The following is a 19,791-nucleotide window of genomic DNA, read 5'->3' as shown; positions in this document are numbered from 1 at the left end:
ACAGGGGCTAGTATTGCCACAGTTGGGTGATACTGGGTTATTAGGATGATATTTTAGGTGATTTATTTGTTAGATGGATGTGGATACTCTAGGCGCATCACTTATGTGTATTACACATGCATATACTGTATTTGTAAACGGAAGAACATGTAAAATATGCTGTGATGAGCACATATTGGCCGCTCTGATTTCTGTCAGCTTCATTGTTGTCATAAAGAAAATCCAAATCACTATTCACATCATTGTGCCAGATTGGATGCAGATAGGGATATAGATGGTCATTTGTTATCCACACAGTGCCTACAACAACAGTAAACTTGTTAACTTAGCCTGTGTCCAGATAAACTGTGTAAAAAATCATCTCTTTCACCAAGAGATCATCTATCCAATTTAAGTAAGTTTTTGTGTGAGCCCATTGCATAGTAATGCTTGAGACACTGCTGTCTGGACAGCTAGGCATTCTACAATTCACTCTAATCAGCCTACCATTGCCTGACTTCTTTCTACAGTCGCCTCACAGGACTTCCTTTCTCTTCTCTCACTGGCCTTCCAGTGCAATGGCTAGATTGCCAGTTTCTGTCCATTTTGTGTTAAATCTTGTTGAACCACGCCATCAAAAAGTCATTTTCCAACCTTCTCGCGTAAGGGGTAAACCCTTCATCTTGTATTTGGATGAACTCACCTGTGGTCTAACAGGGTAATGACTGATTCTTTTTTCCAGAATAGCTATTTCAGTTAGTTCCATAGAGAATGAATGGAGGGGCATCCGAGCATTCATAGATACGCTCTTGGGATCACCAGTGGTCCAACAGTTGAAAGTACTACTTTATGAGTGATTATTCTTACCTGATGTCCCAGCCAGTCATGAGCAATTGTGTATCCCATCCCAAAAGCATTTCACTCCTGCAAGTAGGGTGAAGAAGCATCTTACAGACTCTGATGCAGCCAGAGATGATTTATTTCTCTCAGTCTCCACTTTGTACAATACCATCTTGCAGTACATTGTTCCTCAGCACCTCTATGTGCAATAGCATCCTTTTGGTCCCACTATTTACAGCCTCACTCCTGCAGTATATCACTCATCTCAGCCCCTCTACATACAGCACCGTCATACAGAACATCACTCCTTTCAGCCACTTCTATTTAGAGCCCCATTCTGAAGCACATCAGTTTTCTCAGCCCTTCTATACAGATCCCCATTCTACAGTACATCACTCCTCTATGCCTCTTTATGCACAACTCTATTTTGCAGTACATGACTTCTCTAAGTCCTTCTATGCACTGCCCAATCTTGCAGTAAATTGTTCCTCAGCCCCTTTAGATTCTGCCCCATCTTGCAGCTCATCACTCCTCAGCTCCATACTGGAGTACATCGCTCCTTAGCCTTCCAGATACAGCTCCATCAGGGTCATAATGACCGGGCCTGTGCGGGGGGAGGCCCGCCCAAGCCAATTTCGCTTCGATGTGTATCCACGGACGCACATTCAGGTGAAATGTATTTAGGTACAAAGATCCGCCAGCTCCCTGTGTTGCAATACATGCTGCCGTCCAATTGGAGGCTGGCAGCGGACGTTGGCTTGCCAGTGACATGCAGTGCATGGCAGTGACGTCATGTGCTGCCTTTTCCAACATGTTAAAATCCGCTGCCAGCTCCTGTTCTGGCTACAGAGAACAGCAAAAGGGGCCGAGGATGGGGGGGCGTTACACCAGGATGGGGGATATTATACCACGATAGAAGACATTATACCAGGATGGGGACATTATAATAGAATAAGGACAATGTAACAGAATGGGGACATTATTTATTTATTTTACTCACTTTTATATAGCGCCATTAATTCCAAAAGTATTTTACAGAAATTATAAGCACTTTCCATATTGGGGCTCACAATCTAGATTCCCTATCAGTATGTTTTTGGAGTGTGGGAGGAAACCAGTGAATCTGGAGGAAGCCAGCACAGACAAAGGGAGAACATGCAAACTCTTTGCTGATGTAGCTTTTGGTGGGATTTGGACCTAGGACCCTGGTGTTTCAAGGCTACAGTGCTAATGACTGTGCCACTGTACTGCTCATTATAACAGAATGGGTACATTATACCAGGGTGGACGACATTATAACAAAATGGTGACATTAGACCAAGATAAGGGACATTTTACCAGGATGGGAGACATTATACCAGAAAGGGGAGCCAGGATGGGGGACATTATTACATGAAGGGCGAACATGTATGTCTTTATAAGATCTAGAAAGCTACAAGGTCCCATACATATGAGCAACATGCAGGTGGGGCCCCAGGTCTAAGTTTTGAACCAGGGCTCATCAGACATAGTTAAACCACTGAGCCACATCCTGCATTACATTGCTCCTTTTTGTCCAGCCAGTTAGAGTCCCATTCTGTAGTACATCGCTCCTCTTAGCCCACCCAGATACAGCCGCAGATACAACCTGTTCAGATACAGTACATTGCTTCTCATCACACCCAGGCACAGCCCCATCATGCAGTCTATTTTGCACTACGTTGCTTCTATCAGCTCTTCTAGATACACCAGTATGGTACATAGCATGCTCTTTAACTTCTCCAGATACACCCCATCTTGCAGTATATGTCTTATGAGCCACCACAGATACAGCCATATTTTGCAGACATTGCTCCTCAGTCCCTCCCACACTACACTACATAGCTGATCTGCCCTTTAAGCTATAGACTCATCTCCCTGCCAATCCTGCAGAACATTAGTCTTCTGAATCCAGCGCTCATCTCCAGCAAGTAGGAAGAAATGTGTTCAGGAGACATGCATAGCGTCCTGCTACATGTACGAAGCCACAGAGTTAATACAGCACCCCTAATGCACGTGGTGGTTGAGTGGCGCAGAACAATTGTTAGCCTAATATCTGTTTGAGGCCAAGCTTGGTCATTGGGTGCCTCAGCAGCGCTATACCTTGCATTTAATTATGTATGGCTACATCACAAATTGTAAGATTTGCCACACAAATTTCACATTGTATGCAGGTTATTTAAAAATACATTCTGATTAAGAACCCGTTGGTCGGACTGGCCCTTAACCGTGACTATGAGACCTGTCCAGGGGGTATCTGACCCATAGCTTAGCCTGTCCCTGGTTGTTGACACCCACCTGAGACTTGAAACATTTCCTATGGTTATCCTGGGGGCATTATCACCTCTCTTAAAGGGATTGCCTGGTCCAAATCGATAAGTCTGCAACCACTCTGTGTGACTGCAGACTCATGAATTACCACAGCGCATACACTGCACTGCAAGGATTTGCCTATTTCTAACCAGGGGCAGGAGGGTATGTATGCATTATACATACTCCCAGCCAGTGAGCGCAGCTTTTCTGCCATTCACTTATATGGTGCAAGGCTGCACCCTCTAGTCAGCAATGCCCACCAGTCGGCCGAATCACTAGACAGGAAGCGGCCTCGCTCAATAAAACTGTATGGAGCGAGGCCATGCCTACTAGAAGGGGCCCTGGCCGGGAGTATGTGTAACGCATACATACCCTTCGGTCCCGGGTCAGAAACCAGTGAATCCCAGCATCGCACATAAGACTTATCGATTTGGACCAGACAAACCCTTTAACACTTACTTGTTTGAGGGAGTTGTTAATCTCCCCCTTTCTGAACAATGTTTTGGTAATGGGTACATCTGGGGATATTATCCCTTCTAATTTGTCATGCTACAGTAAATTTCCTGGTAGAGTTGTAGTTTGAACCAAACTATTTGCACATGCCATTCCATTGGCCACAACAGTCTGTGGTTGCTAGAAAAGATAGGGAGTACCCCCTCTTGCGTGCCAGTATCTCGGGCTCTTCTTTTCATTAGCTGGTCAGTGGTGCTAATGTTGGAGCGATATGATGCACATGTGACGTTGCGCCAGACAAGGTAATCAAAAGAGTTGTGGATGCCACCAGGTAAGAGGCAGTACCACCTTTCCCATCCAGCAGTTACAGACTGCTGTTGTGGCCGACAGAGTGGAATGTACAAATTGATTTGTACCACCTTTACTATCTATGAATGGTCTTTAGCTGTCTTTTGGGTCTAGGGTCTTTTTTCTGCAGTTTAGCATTAGTGCCCTCTCAGCAGTGTCTCAGATCCAAGTAGAAGTGATATCTGCCTTCTCATGATGACCCTGTGTAGGATGATTTCTGCCTTCAAGGCTGTCTCCTTTGACTGATTCCACACGTGTACCTCTCTAATAGAGATGAGCGAATATGATCGGGTCCCTCCTTATTCAGTAAGCTATAGCGCTTACCGAATATGCTGCAGATAGAACCCGGCTACCTGGATCGCTCCTGCTGACCAGCTGTCCAGTGCCACAGCTGTATGTGTCTCTCCATGTATTGTCAAAACACATGCATGGAGAGCCCAACAAACAGGCTCTCTATGCATGTGTTATGACAGGCCACTCTCTCATCTTTTTAAGTGGGAGAACTTGCACAATTGGTGGCTGACTAAATACTCATTTTCCCCACTGTAATACTACCAGAGTGTATACCTCTCCATTTAAGGAGCAAATTAATTTAAAAAATCTGCCCTCTGGGTCTGCATGCATATGGAGATTTTTAAAAGCAACCATATTTTTGATCATTATACAAACTTCTGCTTTTTTACTCATATTGTTAGCAAAGAATGTATGAAGAAATTGCGGATGATGTATCCTGCAATTATCCGCCTCCAACAAATGCTTCTTCTTTAAACAGATAATTTCGGCCCGTGACTTCCGCACTTCCCTCCATAACATAGATCAGTCCCCGTACATTCAGGGATAAAATTTGGATACTCATGATGTAATACAAAATTGCTACAGGTAATGAGTGGTGGACAGAGGAGCCTCTTAAGAAGCTACAGGTCTGTGAAAGCCAGAAATCTTGCATGTTTTTAGGTGACCAAATACTTATTTTGCACCATGATTTGAAAAATAAATCTTTCCAAATCAGACAAGGTAATTTTCTGGATTCGTTTTCTCATTTTGACTCACATTAGTTGTGGTCTACCTATGATGTCAGTTACAGGCCTCTCTCATCTTTATAAGTAAAAGGGGGAGACAGGGCGCTTCCAATGCGTAGGTCTGTATGGAAAGTAGATGAGTGCGCAGCAAATGTTATGCTCACCTGATAGGGTTGTGAGAGTCACAACACCTATAATCGCATAAAAGAGCTGCAGCAGTCTGCACGAGGTCCAAGGACTTGGTACAAAGAGAAGGCTGGTAGTGCAAAAAGAGACTGCGCTGCTGTGGTAGAATTCAAGATGTCTATTTCCAATGCGTTTCCTGAGCCAGTCCCAGCTCACTTCATCAGGGCATGTTTTTGCAGCAAGCATCCTATTTGAAGCGCAACAAAGTAAAATATAGAGACAGCCTCATTTCCCGTGTCAAGCAATTAGACTCTCTAAATAAATCATCCCCATCTCAGGCATTGTCAGAAGAGATTTACAACACTAGATTTAAATTGAGAGTGAATCTCCTGTCGGTGTATGAACATAACCTTAAAAAACTTAAATCAAAATTCTGCGCAACTGGGGACAGAGCCAGTGCTGTTTTTGCCCATAGGGTCAAGAAAAGAGAGGTAAGATCCAAGATTGATCATTTGAAGGACCCCAGGAGAAACATATCAGAAACCCAATGGAGATTGTGAATGAGTTTGCTAGATATTATACTCAAGTTTATAATTTAGGGGAAGATCCTGATATGCCCCAGCCCTCTCCAGTGGCGATTGAGCAGTACTTGTAGAGCATTAACTTACCAAAGGTTTCCCAGGAACAATTGAATTTCCTTAATGCGCCCTTTACTAAAGAGGAAATTTGGACTACTATTGGGTCCACCAAAGGACATAAGGCCCAGGGTCCGGATGGGTTACCAAATGAGTACTATGGTCACTTCCAGAAGATTCTAACCCCCTTTTTTCTTCATTTGTATATATTATGGCAGGATAAGGAGTCTATATCTAAAACTAACTTAGAAGCTACGATCTCTACTCTGCCAAAACCAGGGAAATCGCCAACGTGTCCTAGCAACTTTAGGCCTACTGCACTTCTAAATCGCGATGTAAAAATTTTCTCTAAAATATTAGCTTTAAGATTACATCACATTATTCCCACATTAATTTCCCCGGATCAGGTTGGTTTTGTGGTGGGTCAAGAAACAAAAGATGGGTCACGCAGAATGATTAACTTAATCAAACTGGCGGAGCTCTGTGGTCTCTCCAGTGCATTCCTGTCATTGTATTTTGAAAAAGCCTTTGACAGGGTGCACTGGGGATATCTTCGGAGTATTTTGACGAAGTTGGCTTGGTGGGCCCTATATTGTATGCGATCTGTGCCATGTATTCCAATGCTAGAGTATTGTTGTCGGGATTTTTGTCAAACTCATTTGCAATAACTAACGGAACATGTCAGGGCTGCCCCTTGTCTCCCATCATCTTCGCTTTGTGCATGGAGCCATTAGCTGAAAAAGTACGAGTTTCTCCGAATATAGTGGGCGTTAAAGTTGGGCTGGTAATTCATAAAATTGGACTGTACGCAGATGATGTAATTATCTTATGCACCGATATAGAATCATCCTTTCCTGCCATTGTCACCACGTTAGAGGAATTCGCTAAAGTATCGCACTATAAACTTAATGCCACTAAATCATTATTTTTTCCTGTTTTGGTTCCGTCTATGATTCGAGGATTATTGGAATGTAAATACCCTTTTAAATAGGTAGATGAAGGAATCCCATATTTAGGTATAGTTCTTACACACTCTAAACAGCTTATAGAGAGAAACTTCTCCAACCTCCTGAAAGAGACCAAGTTAGAATTAGACAAATTTCATTCTATTCCAGCGTCCTGAATAGCCAGGATCAATATTTTTAAAATAATGGTGCTCTCTAAGATTTTATATTATTTTATGTGTATTCCAGTCAAAGTTCCTATTAGATTTCTCTCGTCTCTTCTAAAAATGGCTAATCATTTTATTTGGGCTCATAAAAGACCGAAGGTGGCTAGAAAGTTGATGTATTACTCATATGATGCAGGAGGAATGGGAGTCCCTAACTTGCTTGCAAACCATAGGGCGGCACTCCTTGTTGGCGTGGGAGACTGGTGGTTAATGGATAATGCTCATAAGTGGCTACAGATTGAAGCATTTTATGCTTGTAGGGGCTCAACCAGTCTTACTCTAGAAAGTGAGACGATTAAGAAAACTTTGTTTACCCTACCCCTACCGACGATTGCGATTACTATAGACTATTGGGGACAAATATCCTCGAAGCTATTAAAAATCCCCTTCACCGATGTGTCTTTGAAAGCTCTTGAGCAGCATATCCCTTACATTGGTCTGCACAACTGGATCAATGCAGGGGTTGAAACGCTTCAGAACTTGGATGGTGCTCTGAACCTCCTCCCCTTTGACCATCTGTCCTCAAAACATCCTGATCTACAACTCATAGTTTGCCAGTATTTGCAAATTAAGCATCTGATCCACACATCACCAGAGATGTCATTTTTTAAGACTCCCTTGGACCACAGGGCTAATGGGTATATCCTAAGACCAGAGTCGAGATCTAGGAGAATTTCCATCCTATATAGTGCTTTGAATACCGCAGCTGTTAATACTAAATTACCATATATGATTCGATGGGAGGGGGAGCTAGGCATATCCTGGAGACATGGTTGTAGAGAAGTGCAAAACGTATTATCTTGCCTAAATCACCTGGAACATTAAAAAAAAATTGCACTTAAGATGGTACAAATGTCCGGCGCAGTTAGCTCATTTTGGTCTCAACCAATCTCAGGTGTGCTGGAGAGGTTGTGGGCAAAGGGGGAAACTGGGTCATATGTGGTGGTCATGTCCGGTTATAGTTCAATTTTGGGTAGATATTGGTGATATAATATGAGAGGTCCTTAGAGTACAGTTGGTTTTAGAGTCCAATATGGGAGTCTTACTAATATTGGCATAGATAAAGTACCGCAGGTGCTTAGAGGTTTTTTCTCGCATATTTTGATTGCAGCCAGGTTAGCTCTGGCGGCTAGGTGGAGGGGGACGAGTTTGCTATCTATAAAAGAGGTAATTGAGAAAGTTAATATACATTGCCAATATCAATTGGCGTTGGCTCATTACATCTCAGCCAAAAAGAGAATTCAGGGTATATGAGATCCATGGCTGAATAGTCAGAGGTCAGCCTCCTTTCCACTGAAGATGTAAAACCTTATTTGGCCCTATGAAACTTATATTATTGGGATTATGTCATCATGCCTTAACCCGTGAGTTCCCGTGATATCACCAAACCATAGGGCGGCACTCCTTGTTGGCGTGGGAGACTGGTGGTTAATGGATAATGCTCATAAGTGGCTACAGATTGAAGCATTTTATGCTTGTAGGGGCTCAACCAGTCTTACTCTAGAAAGTGAGACGATTAAGAAAACTTTGTTTACCCTACCCCTACCGACGATTGCGATTACTATAGACTATTGGGGACAAATATCCTCGAAGTTATTAAAAATCCCCTTCACCGATGTGTCTTTGAAAGCTCTTGAGCAGCATATCCCTTACATTGGTCTGCACAACTGGATCAATGCAGGGGTTGAAACGCTTCAGAACTTGGATGGTGCTCTGAACCTCCTCCCCTTTGACCATCTGTCCTCAAAACATCCTGATCTACGACTCATAGTTTGCCAGTATTTGCAAATTAAGCATCTGATCCACACATCACCAGAGATGTCATTTTTTAAGACTCCCTTGGACCACAGGGCTAATGGGTATATCCTAAGACCAGAGTCGAGATCTAGGAGAATTTCCATCCTATATAGTGCTTTGAATACCGCAGCTGTTAATACTAAATTACCATATATGATTCGATGGGAGGGGGAGCTAGGCATATCCTGGAGACATGGTTGTAGAGAAGTGCAAAACGTATTATCTTGCCTAAATCACCTGGAACATTAAAAAAAAATTGCACTTAAGATGGTACAAATGTCCGGCGCAGTTAGCTCATTTTGGTCTCAACCAATCTCAGGTGTGCTGGAGAGGTTGTGGGCAAAGGGGGAAACTGGGTCATATGTGGTGGTCATGTCCGGTTATAGTTCAATTTTGGGTAGATATTGGTGATATAATATGAGAGGTCCTTAGAGTACAGTTGGTTTTAGAGTCCAATATGGGAGTCTTACTAATATTGGCATAGATAAAGTACCGCAGGTGCTTAGAGGTTTTTTCTCGCATATTTTGATTGCAGCCAGGTTAGCTCTGGCGGCTAGGTGGAGGGGGACGAGTTTGCTATCTATAAAAGAGGTAATTGAGAAAGTTAATATACATTGCCAATATGAATTGGCGTTGGCTCATTACATCTCAGCCAAAAAGAGAATTCAGGGTATATGAGATCCATGGCTGAATAGTCAGAGGTCAGCCTCCTTTCCACTGAAGATGTAAAACCTTATTTGGCCCTATGAAACTTATATTATTGGGATTATGTCATCATGCCTTAACCCGTGAGTTCCCGTGATATCACTGTAGGATGGTGAAGAAGTCATGTTTTAATGAGTATACGTAGAATGTGTACAGGTGCATATTGTACTTTGTTATTGTATGTTTTTATGGGTTTTAGTAGACCCTTTGTGTGTTCATGCATTTTCTGAAAATTTTATAAATTATTTGTTAAAAAACCTCAAAACAAAACATGGCAGTTAGGATTAGTACAGTTTAATTAAATTAGTGATATGCATAAAGTAAGCAATGCCTAACCAACTGGCCTTCTATAAATTCAGAGCTAGCCTGGGGATGCATTTATGCAGGGGGGGCATTTATGTACAGAAGTACATGTATCAAAGTACGCTGGCAGTTATAACATGGCAGTTAGTCAGGGCAGGAGACAGGTAAGAAAAATAAATCTACTCCCTGTACATTTTGACTACCACAAATATTTATCATATGCATTTGTATAATTTATATCCTGGCCGCTGCATTCACACACATCCACCTCCCTGGCATTAACTCTCTACACTCCATCCATATTGGCCCCTCACTCCTTTCCTCTCCTATGTATGGCACTCACGCTCTTTTCACATTGCTACACAGCACAGATCCATTCAGTCCCACCATTCAACATCAGAGACGCTCTCACAAATCACTTAACCATCTGCTCACTCTATCCTCCTTCTCCTAGTCGCAGGAGACATTGCTCCCAACCCTGGTCCCTCATGTTATAGAAAGTCAAACCCCCCAACTGCTTCACTCAGAAACCCCTCTAATCTTATTAATATTCCCTGCATGCCATCTGTCTCTCTTAATTGTTCCCTTTGGAATTCTCGTTCAGTGTGTAACAAACTCTCCTTCATTCATGACTTTTTCCTTTCTAATTCTCTTAACCTTCTGGCTCTTACTGAAACCTGGATCCAGCAGTCAGATACTACCGCTGCTGCTGCTCTTTCATATGGTGGACTACACTTCTCTCATACCCTAAGATTAGACAATAGAGCAGGTGGAGGCGTTGGTCTGCTCCTATCACCAAAATGTACCTTTCAGGTTTTCCCTCCAGTACCCTCACTTGTCTTCCCTTCTTTTGAGGTCCATGCCGTCAGACTCTACACCCCCTTCTCCATGCGAGTGGCGGTGGTATATTGTCCTCCCAGCCCCTCCCATCAGTTCCTGGATCATTTTGCTACTTGGCTTCCACATTTTCTCTCCTGTGACATGCCTACCCTCATCATGGGCGATTTCAACATCCCCATTGCTCTTCCCCTCTCCCCATCTGCTACTCACCTTTTATCTCTAACCTCCTCGTTTGGCCTTTTGCAGCTTACTAATTCTCCAACGCATGAAGACAGAAACTCCTTCGACAGGTCTTCTCTCTGCTTTGTGTAGTGGATGATTTTGCAAACTCCCCTCTCCCACTCTCTGACCACAACCTTCTTTCATTCTCTATCAAGAACTGCCAGGCTGCTCAGGTCACCCCCACTGTCCATATTTATAGAAACATACAGGCCCAACACCCAGAAACTTATGAAGAACATGCAGTCTTCATTGGCCCCTATCTCCTCCCTCTCATGTCCAGTGCCCTGGATGAATTTGCACCTCCTATACATAGAACACCACAACACAGATGGCGACAACCCTGGCACACCCTGCAAACACGTTTCCTGCAGCGGTGCTCTAGGTGCGCTGAACGTCTGTGGAGAAAATCCAACCTACCCGAAGATTTCATCCATTATAGCTTTGAACATACAACACTGCCCTTCACCTCTCAAAACAAACCTATTTCAACACCCTCATCTTCTCACTGTCCAATAACCCTAAACGTCTCTTTGACACTTTTCATTCTCTACTCAACCCAAGAGTACAGGCCCCCACCACGGAGCTTTGAGCTGACGATCTGGCCAATTACTTCAAAGAAAAAATTAACCAGATCCGACAGGAAATTATCTCCCAATCACCTCATACCATGCACTGTCCTCCCTCCCCCACTGCATCTAGCTCACTCTCTGATTTTAAACCAGTCACAGAAGAAGAAGTAAGCAGGCTTCTTGCATCTTCTCGCCCAACCACTTGCACCAGTGACCCATTTCCCTCATATCTCCTCCAGTCCCTTTCCCCTGCTGTCCCCCCTCACCTAACTAAAATATTTAACCGCTCTCTCTCTTCTGGTATCTTTCCCTCCTCATTTAAGCATGCCATCATACATCCACTACTTAAAAAACCATCCCTCGACCAAAACTGTGCCGCTAACTATAGACCTTTCTCTAATCTTCCCTTCATCTCTAAACTCCTGGAACGCCTGGTCCACTCCCGTCTTATCCGCTATCTCTTTGATAACTCTCTTCTCGACCCTCTCCAATCCGGTTTCCTCTCTTTACACTCTACTGAAACTGCCCTCACTAAAGTCTTTAATGATCTACTAACAGCTAAATCAAATGGTCATTACTCCATGCTAATTCTCTTGGATCTCTCTGCAGCATTCGACACTGTGGATCATCAGCTCCTCCTCACTATGCTTCATTCCATTGGCCTCAAGGACACCGTTCTCTCCTGGTTCTCCTCCTATCTCTCTGACCGCTCCTTTACTGTATCTTTTGCTGGCTCCTCCTCCTCTCATCTTCCCCTTACTGTTGGGGTTCCTCAAGGATCAGTCCTAAGCCCCCTCCTCTTCTCTTTGTACACTGCCCCTATTGGTCAAACAATTAGTAGATTTGGTTTCCAGTACCATCTCTATGCTGATGACACCCAATTATGCACTTCTTCTCCTGACATCACGCCTGCCTTTCTAGGAAACACCAATGATTGTCTAAACGCTGTGTCTAACATCATATTCTCACTTATCTGAAACTGAACCTGTCAAAGACTGAACTCCTTGTGTTTCCTCCCGCTACTAATGTACCTATCCCCGACATTGCTATTTCCGTGTGTGGTTCCACTATTACTCCCCAGCAACATGCCCGTTGTCTTGGGGTCATACTTGACTCCGAGCTTTCCTTTGTCCCCCACATGCGATCACTGGCTCGCTCTTGTTATCTGCACCTCAAAGACATTTCTAGACTTCGACCTTTTCTTAATTTTGACTCTGCAAAACTCTGACTGTTTCTCTTATTTATTCTCGTCTCGACTATTGTAACTCTCTTCTAATCGGTCTCCCTCTTACCAAACTCTCCCCCCTCCAATCTGTCTTGAATGTTGCTGTCAGGATTATATTCCTCGCTAATCGTTACACCGATGCCTCTACCTTGTGCCAGTCATTACACTGGCTACCCATCCACTCCAGAATCCAGTACAAACTTATTACCCTCACCCACAAAGCTCTCCATGGCTCAGCACCACCCTACATCTCCTCACTTGTTTCAGTATACCATCCTACCCGCGCCCTCCGTTCTTCTGATGACCTGAGGTTACCATCCACAATAATCAGAACCTCCCACTCCCGTCTCCAAGACTATACACGTGCTGCGCCAATTCTTTGGAATGCAATTCCCAGGTCAATACGATTAGTCCCCAATCCCCACAACTTTAAGCGTGCCCTGTAAACTCATTTATTCAGACTGGCCTTTCGCCTCAACACATTAACCTAATCTATTCCTGTGTGGCACAGCCAAAAGTTTCTACCATAACCAGGCTCCCCGCATCATGTTCCCACATGCTTTATACATCCATTAGCCCTCTGTGCCTGTACTGTTACACATTTAACATTATGGCTGGTCCATACAATCAGGGCAACTGTTACCACCCACCTTTCTTGTCTCCCTTTTTTTCCCTCATAGATTGTAAGCTTGCGAGCATGGCCCTCATTCCTCTTGGTATCTGTTATGATCTGTGTGATTATTGTTATGCTGTAATGTCTATTGTCTGTACAAGTCCCCTCTGAAATGTAAAGTGCTGCGGAATATGTCGGCGCTATAGAAATAAAATGTATTATTATTATATTATTATTATTATTATTATTAACCATCTCAATGACCAGCCAATGTGTGAAATTGAACAATATTGACCAATGTGTAAAAGTCAACAATGCCCGACCTACTCAATGCTCTGCCAATGTCAAGTAAACTATGACTGACCAATTCAACTCCCACGCCCCCTGCTGTTTTTACATTTGTAAATTTGTATTTTTTCATGATCTCATGTAAACTTTTTTGCTCATAGTAGTCACTATTTTTTTCAGACATTAAAAATCTTTTTCCACTAAATAATCTGATCAAATTGCCCTTTTTCCAAGAGTGATTTATGGTTTCACATATATGAAAACAAGAAATAGTCAAAAATAAGCATATATAAATTATAATAAATACTGAAGAAAATAACTTCAATCCAAAAAAATAAGGCCAGAGCCTAAAAGTAATCAGAAGAGGAAATGCTCCCATTGAGAGTACACACAGAGAAAAACACGGAGCAGAGAACAACATCCAATAAAAAACAATAATTTATTGATTCAAGTAAATGACAATACAAAGGTATACATATCAATAATGACTAAATATAAAAAAGGGAAAAGGAGGGATACAAAGGCCAAAAACAAAGGTACACGTGGTGGTCCTGTGACCAAGAGTTATAAGATGTATAAAACGACAATATGGTATAATGAATCCCGGGCAAAAACCCATGCAGAGTATGATTAATATTGTCCAGGGCATTTAAACAAGTCAAATGCCCCTCAATGTTTAAATAATGTCACTTACTCATGATCGCCGGTATGCCAAGGTGCACCTCTGTGACCCCCTGACGCGCGTTTCGCGATGAATGCTTTCTCAAAAGGGGTACCATCTTGCATTGGTGGCCTATCGCCTTGTATTTTTCATGCTTGCATGGTGGAAGCAAATCTGAACTCTGAGATCTTGAAAAACTCAGCAAGGAAAGCAGCAAAATAGCCAGCAAAACTTTCTTTTTGTCTGCACCTTTTTTTACTGCCAATAGATAAGGTTTTAGCTGCAGAAAAAAAAACAGCAAAAAAGCAACTTGTGAACCTAGCCACACAGTACACAAATACACAGTAAAAAAGTATGCATATATTTTTTACTTTTGCTGCCAATGGTTACAGTATGGATGTATATGGCTTATGTCCATACCTTACAATCATCCCATGTGTGACAGATCTCCATTAATTGCACTATGAATGGAGCAAATGTATTTTCAGTATTTATCTCTATATATCCATATCGCCAAGATCTGTAGAAATCTGATCAATAAAAATCAATCTTGGTATTTAGCGGGGTCCTAGGTCAAACATTGATTCCATCTTTTGTAACTTCTCAAAATTGTAAGATACTAGATGAAAGTTGACTCCCTTGAATTGGGAACCTCCAATTTTCTCCAACTCTCCTCTAGACACTTTCTGCACCCTGAGACCATCGAATGCAGTTTGTAAGCGACGCCAGTAGTCTCTCAGGCAAAACACTGGGAGGTCCTCTTGACATGGTTTTAATATTGGAATGGAAACATTGATGGTATTTAAAGTTGTCTTTAAGTTTCAAATTCACACATTGATAGGTACTTCATTTTATAGATTACAGATTGGATTTTTTTAAAAATTCACATACAAATATTGTTTTGCATGTCTATTAAAAAGGGCTGTCCAGGACATTTTTATAACTTAACAGTGAGTCTAACATGTGAAATCTTGTGAACACTCATATGCAATTTGCATGCTTGGGATCACATGCTAATCACTGCCTTTTTTTTGCCTCCCTCAATGTACTCATTTGATGATGTAGCTGGGATGTATATGTATACATGCTTACACGCAGTGCCTTGGGACTGTGAGCGCTGACTAGGTTTCTAGAACTAGGGGTGCCCTAGTCTAACTCTGTCCCCCAGATAACTCCTGAAGGTGGAGACGCCGGGTTCATGTGCGTTGCTATGCTACAATATCAACAGTGATCTGTCCCCTCCCCCACCCAAGGAGATGGGATGCTGAAGTGTATAGGATTACACTAACCAGACAAACAAGGGAAGACTGACAGGCATAAATGAAAATAACAATCATACAAAATGCATAAACCAAACAACACAGGGGAGTTAAAGGAAAGAGATACCAAATAGCATTTTGACTACCATGATATTCTCTCTAGGTTCATGACTCTGTGACTCTCATATTCTGACTACCTTGATAATTTAACTGGATTTTATGAGACTGTGATCAGAGCTCTACATTATTTTATTTTTGCTCTAATCCTATTATGGATAAATTGCAGTTCATGATTGACAATCTCATATCTCTGTTGATTTTGAATTAATAAACTGATGGTCTGCATTCCAGTTTTGATGATATATCTGGATCATATATTCCTCCCTTCATTTGACCACACATTAGTGAGCGATTAGTCTGTTCCATTTAAGAATCTCTCTTTTCTACCAGACATACACTCACGTCATCTAGCAACATGAACAGTTGGCCAAAAACCTTCACGGCAGTTCTAGGGTGCCAACCTCTGCTGTTAGGAAGAGTCATTTAGGGCTGGACCATATGCCTCCCATAGATAATTTTTAGTATTGGTTATTTAATACAATTGTCAGATGTAGTTTATCTAAAAAGATGTTGATCTTGACTCCCTACCGCTGTGGTTTATTATAATGTAGGATCTCATTTTTAATATACTAACAAAAATTATTTTTAAGGGTTCTTTGTTTCATGTGGTTGTAGTATAATAAACTCTCCGTAGTCCTCCATACAGCATAATGTACTCCCCAAAGATCTCAATATAATATAATGTACCCTTATAATGCACTCCCCATAGTCATCCATACAATATATTTCACTCCCCACAGTCCTTCATAGTCCATACAGTATAATACACTCCCCATAGTCCTCTATATAGTATTATGGCCACCACAACGTACTCATTGATTAAAAAAATACCAATACTTTTCTCACCTCCTTGTTCCTTCTCAATGCAGAGGGAGCCATGTAGTGACATCATCAAGTCTGAGACGTTAGACACCGAGGAAGAATGACGAAGGCGGAATCGTCAGCTGACGCTCTCTCTTATCATTAGTTTCAACTGTATCAGCATCCAGGATACAGTTGAACCTGCAATGACTGGTGAGGAAGCCTCATAGCAGCCACATGGCCTGCTGACCTTGGCGGAACTCCACTACTGTCCAGGATTGTTCTTACATTAGCTCCAGTTTCCACTGCTATTTATTTTCTCAATGTCTTTATAAGGGACAATAAGTTAAGTTTGGAAGGTGGGAGGGACACTTAAATAAACAAATATAATGGACTTGTTTTTTTATACGCTAATATAATATTTTATATCAAATGCGTTGGATGGTTAATTGCAATAGTATACCAACTGTACTTATTGGAATATAAAAGTAGACGATGGTTGCTGAACTTCAAGATATCCAGAAGTATGGAATTTAATAACATACAAGCTACATTGATTAAAAAATACATTGTAATGCAAAAGCCTATGCTTGTGTGTATATATTTATGCAAAATAAATATATAAAACAGTATATGAATAAAGCATAATAACAGTAACAGATCAATAGCAACCTTCATGGGGTGTCCCATTTTCTTTTTTTCCCAGGTAATCTGTTACATTCATTTGATTTAAATTTGTTTATCAAAATGTAAGCTTTTCTTAATTGTGTGACTTATTTTTTGAGATTCCTAAAGATGCCATTTAACACTTAATTAACACTTCCACTTATGTCTTCAGAACTCCTTAGGGTATTGAAAGTCCATAAATATTCCATGGCCTCAGTCATTAAAGAACAGATGCGATAAATTGTCAATTTACTGTCTGTTATAAAAATTAAGTTGGTATTATTCAGCTGGATGACATCATATGCTAATTTATGGCCCAATGATTAATCAAACAACTTCAGATTCCTGTTATCACATTAATTATCACTTCAACTTTTCTGATTAAAATTTGGAGTTTTGTTCTTGATGAATATTATACATTTGTGAATTTTGACCTTAAGCATTTTCCGCTCATAACATATTGCTTGTTGCTTATCATAGAATGGCTTACATAAATTGCTCCAGACGAGGCTGATGACAGGCTTGTCTAATCTTTGCTTTTTCTGAGACTTGAGCTGTCATTTGGCAAATATTGTTTTTTTTTATTACTTTAAGCCACACCCATACATACACATCATCACATGTACAATGCAAGCCAAAGATTTTCCATTATCATGCCTTTACAGTGACTCCATTGTCATTGACAGTAAAGAGCCCTTTTATAATGAGTGCCAGTAGAGTTGAGCGAAACGGGTCCGCCAAATTCAGAAGTCGCTGACTTTGTCTAAAGTCGGGTTTCGCCGATCGAAACCCTACCATAGCGTGAGGTCGACCATGAGGTCGCCGACTTGAGCGCCAAAGTCGCGTTTCCCACAATGCTTCCAGCGCCTTTTCTCAGCCATTCATCAAGGACGTACACTGTGGGCAACGCGATTACATAGGCAGCGGCCCCCACCATCTTAGAGAAGGGCATTCAAGTGATTGGCTGGCTTTGTGTGGCGTCACAGTGGCTATAAAAGGCCGTGACCGCCGACCGCCATCTTACTTCTGCCAATCTTAGCATAGGGAGAGGTTGCTGCTGCTCGTTCTCAATAGGGAGTGTGTTTAGGCAGGAAAAAAGTGCTTCTGCTGATAGCGATTTTCACTGTACAACACAACAGTATAGTGTGCAGTGACAGGGGAGGCTATATTTGTGTACAGCAGCTCTGTTGGTGATTAGGCTGCCTTATAAGGCGCACTGCTTTGCAGAGTGCTTTTTTTAAAAGCAAAAATACTTTTATTCCTTTTCTCTGCACAGTTACCAAGCGTTCATTTTTTCACACTTTTGTGTGCAGCAGCGCTGGTGGTTATTAGGCTGCCTTATAAGGCTACCTGATAGCTGCACTGCTGTGTGCACACTGCTGTGCAGACTGCTTTTTTCAAAGCAAAAATACTTTTATTCCTTTTTTTCTGCCCAGTAGTTACTGAGCGTAAATTTTTGCACACACCATATTGAAGTGTACGCTCCTCACACACTACCGTGTACCGGCTGGTATCACGGACAAATACATGCTATATGTATGTGACTCCGTAAGAAAATACACGGAGATTAACATTTTTCCATACATACACCGTATAGAGGTGTCCGATTCTCAAACAGTATCGGATATCTGCTGTTCTTATTACGGTCACATCTACACAGAGTCAGCGTGTGTGTGACACTCCGTAAATACATATATGGACATTTCCATTTCTCCATACACCGTATTGAGCTGTCCGATTCTCAAACAGTATAGGATATCTGGTGTTCTTATTACGGTCACATCTACACAGAGTCAGCGTGTGTGTGTGACATTCTGTAAATACATATGCGGACATTTCCATTTCTCTACTGTGTACACCGTATTGAGCTGTCCGATTCTCAAACAGTATCGGATATCTGGTGTTCTTACTACGGTCACGACTACACAGAGTCAGCGTTTGTGTGTGACCCTCTGTAAATACATATACAGACATTGCCATTTCTCCATACACCGTATTGAGCTGTCCGATTCTCAAACAGTATTGTATATCTGCTGTTCTTATTACGGTCACATCTACACAGAGTCAGCGTGTGTGTGTGTGTGAGACTCCGTAAATAATACATATACGGAGATTGACAGTTTCACCAACAACGTATACAGCTGTACACTTCTGATACAGTACCGTATATCTGCTTGTTGGATTACGGTGAAATACATACTGGGTGAGCATCTGTGACTCACAAAATATTTACAGAGATTTCACTTTTTACATACACCGTACAAAGATTTCACTTTTTACATACACCTTACACAGCTGTACGCTCCTCATACAGTACCATGTCTCTGCTGGTATTTTTGGTACATTTTCCCAAACATGAGGAAGTATGGTGGAAGAGGCCACTGATGTGGGCGGGGGGGCGCAGCTGGTACTGATGGTGGTGCATCGGCTGGTTCTGGCAAATGCACAATAGCAGCTAAGGCAGGAGGTGTTGAGCCTGCGTCATTATCTGGCACAAGAAGGCCATTAAGGTTCCCTTTTCTGGAAGTAGGTAAACCGCTTTTAAAGCCGGAGCATCAGGAACAGGTTTTGGCTTACATTGCCGAAACAGCCTCCAGCTCTATTGCCTCCTCTTCTGAAGTTACAAAAACTGCAAACACAGAGTCGTCAGTGCAGGCTTCTGGTCAGGAACAACACCTTTCCTTGTGTCCTTCACCCACACCAAAAGTGAAGGATGCTGCAGCACACACTTCAGATTACTCCATGGAGCTCTTTTCACATACCATTCCTGGGTTATCAAGTCAAATCCTGAATTCCCCAGTCCAAGATGAATCTGACATG

At 42.1% G+C, this 19,791-nt stretch overlaps 1 protein-coding gene across 3 annotated transcripts in view; it reads left to right on the top strand.

Moving 5' to 3' along the window:
* The window catches only part of ULK4 (unc-51 like kinase 4), a 1,062,038-nt gene that overhangs the window by 857,670 nt on the left and 184,577 nt on the right, over positions 1–19,791 (top strand). The window contains exon 36 of one of the 3 annotated variants that reach the window (XM_073550093.1): positions 16,374–16,834. The exons of the other annotated variants lie outside the window; for them this stretch is intronic. Coding sequence (XP_073406194.1) covers positions 16,374–16,430 — 57 coding nt within the window. The 3' untranslated portion in view covers positions 16,431–16,834. Of the gene's footprint in view, positions 1–16,373; positions 16,835–19,791 lie in introns of those variants that run through there. 3 annotated transcript variants of the gene reach the window in all.

This window comes from Dendrobates tinctorius, unplaced genomic scaffold, assembly GCF_039654945.1.
Source record: "Dendrobates tinctorius isolate UK_male_01 unplaced genomic scaffold, ASM3965494v1 ptg000162l, whole genome shotgun sequence".
Taxonomy (NCBI): Eukaryota; Metazoa; Chordata; class Amphibia; order Anura; family Dendrobatidae; genus Dendrobates; species Dendrobates tinctorius.
The sequence above is the reverse complement of the archived record's forward strand: the minus strand, read 5'-3'. Positions and strand labels throughout refer to the sequence as shown.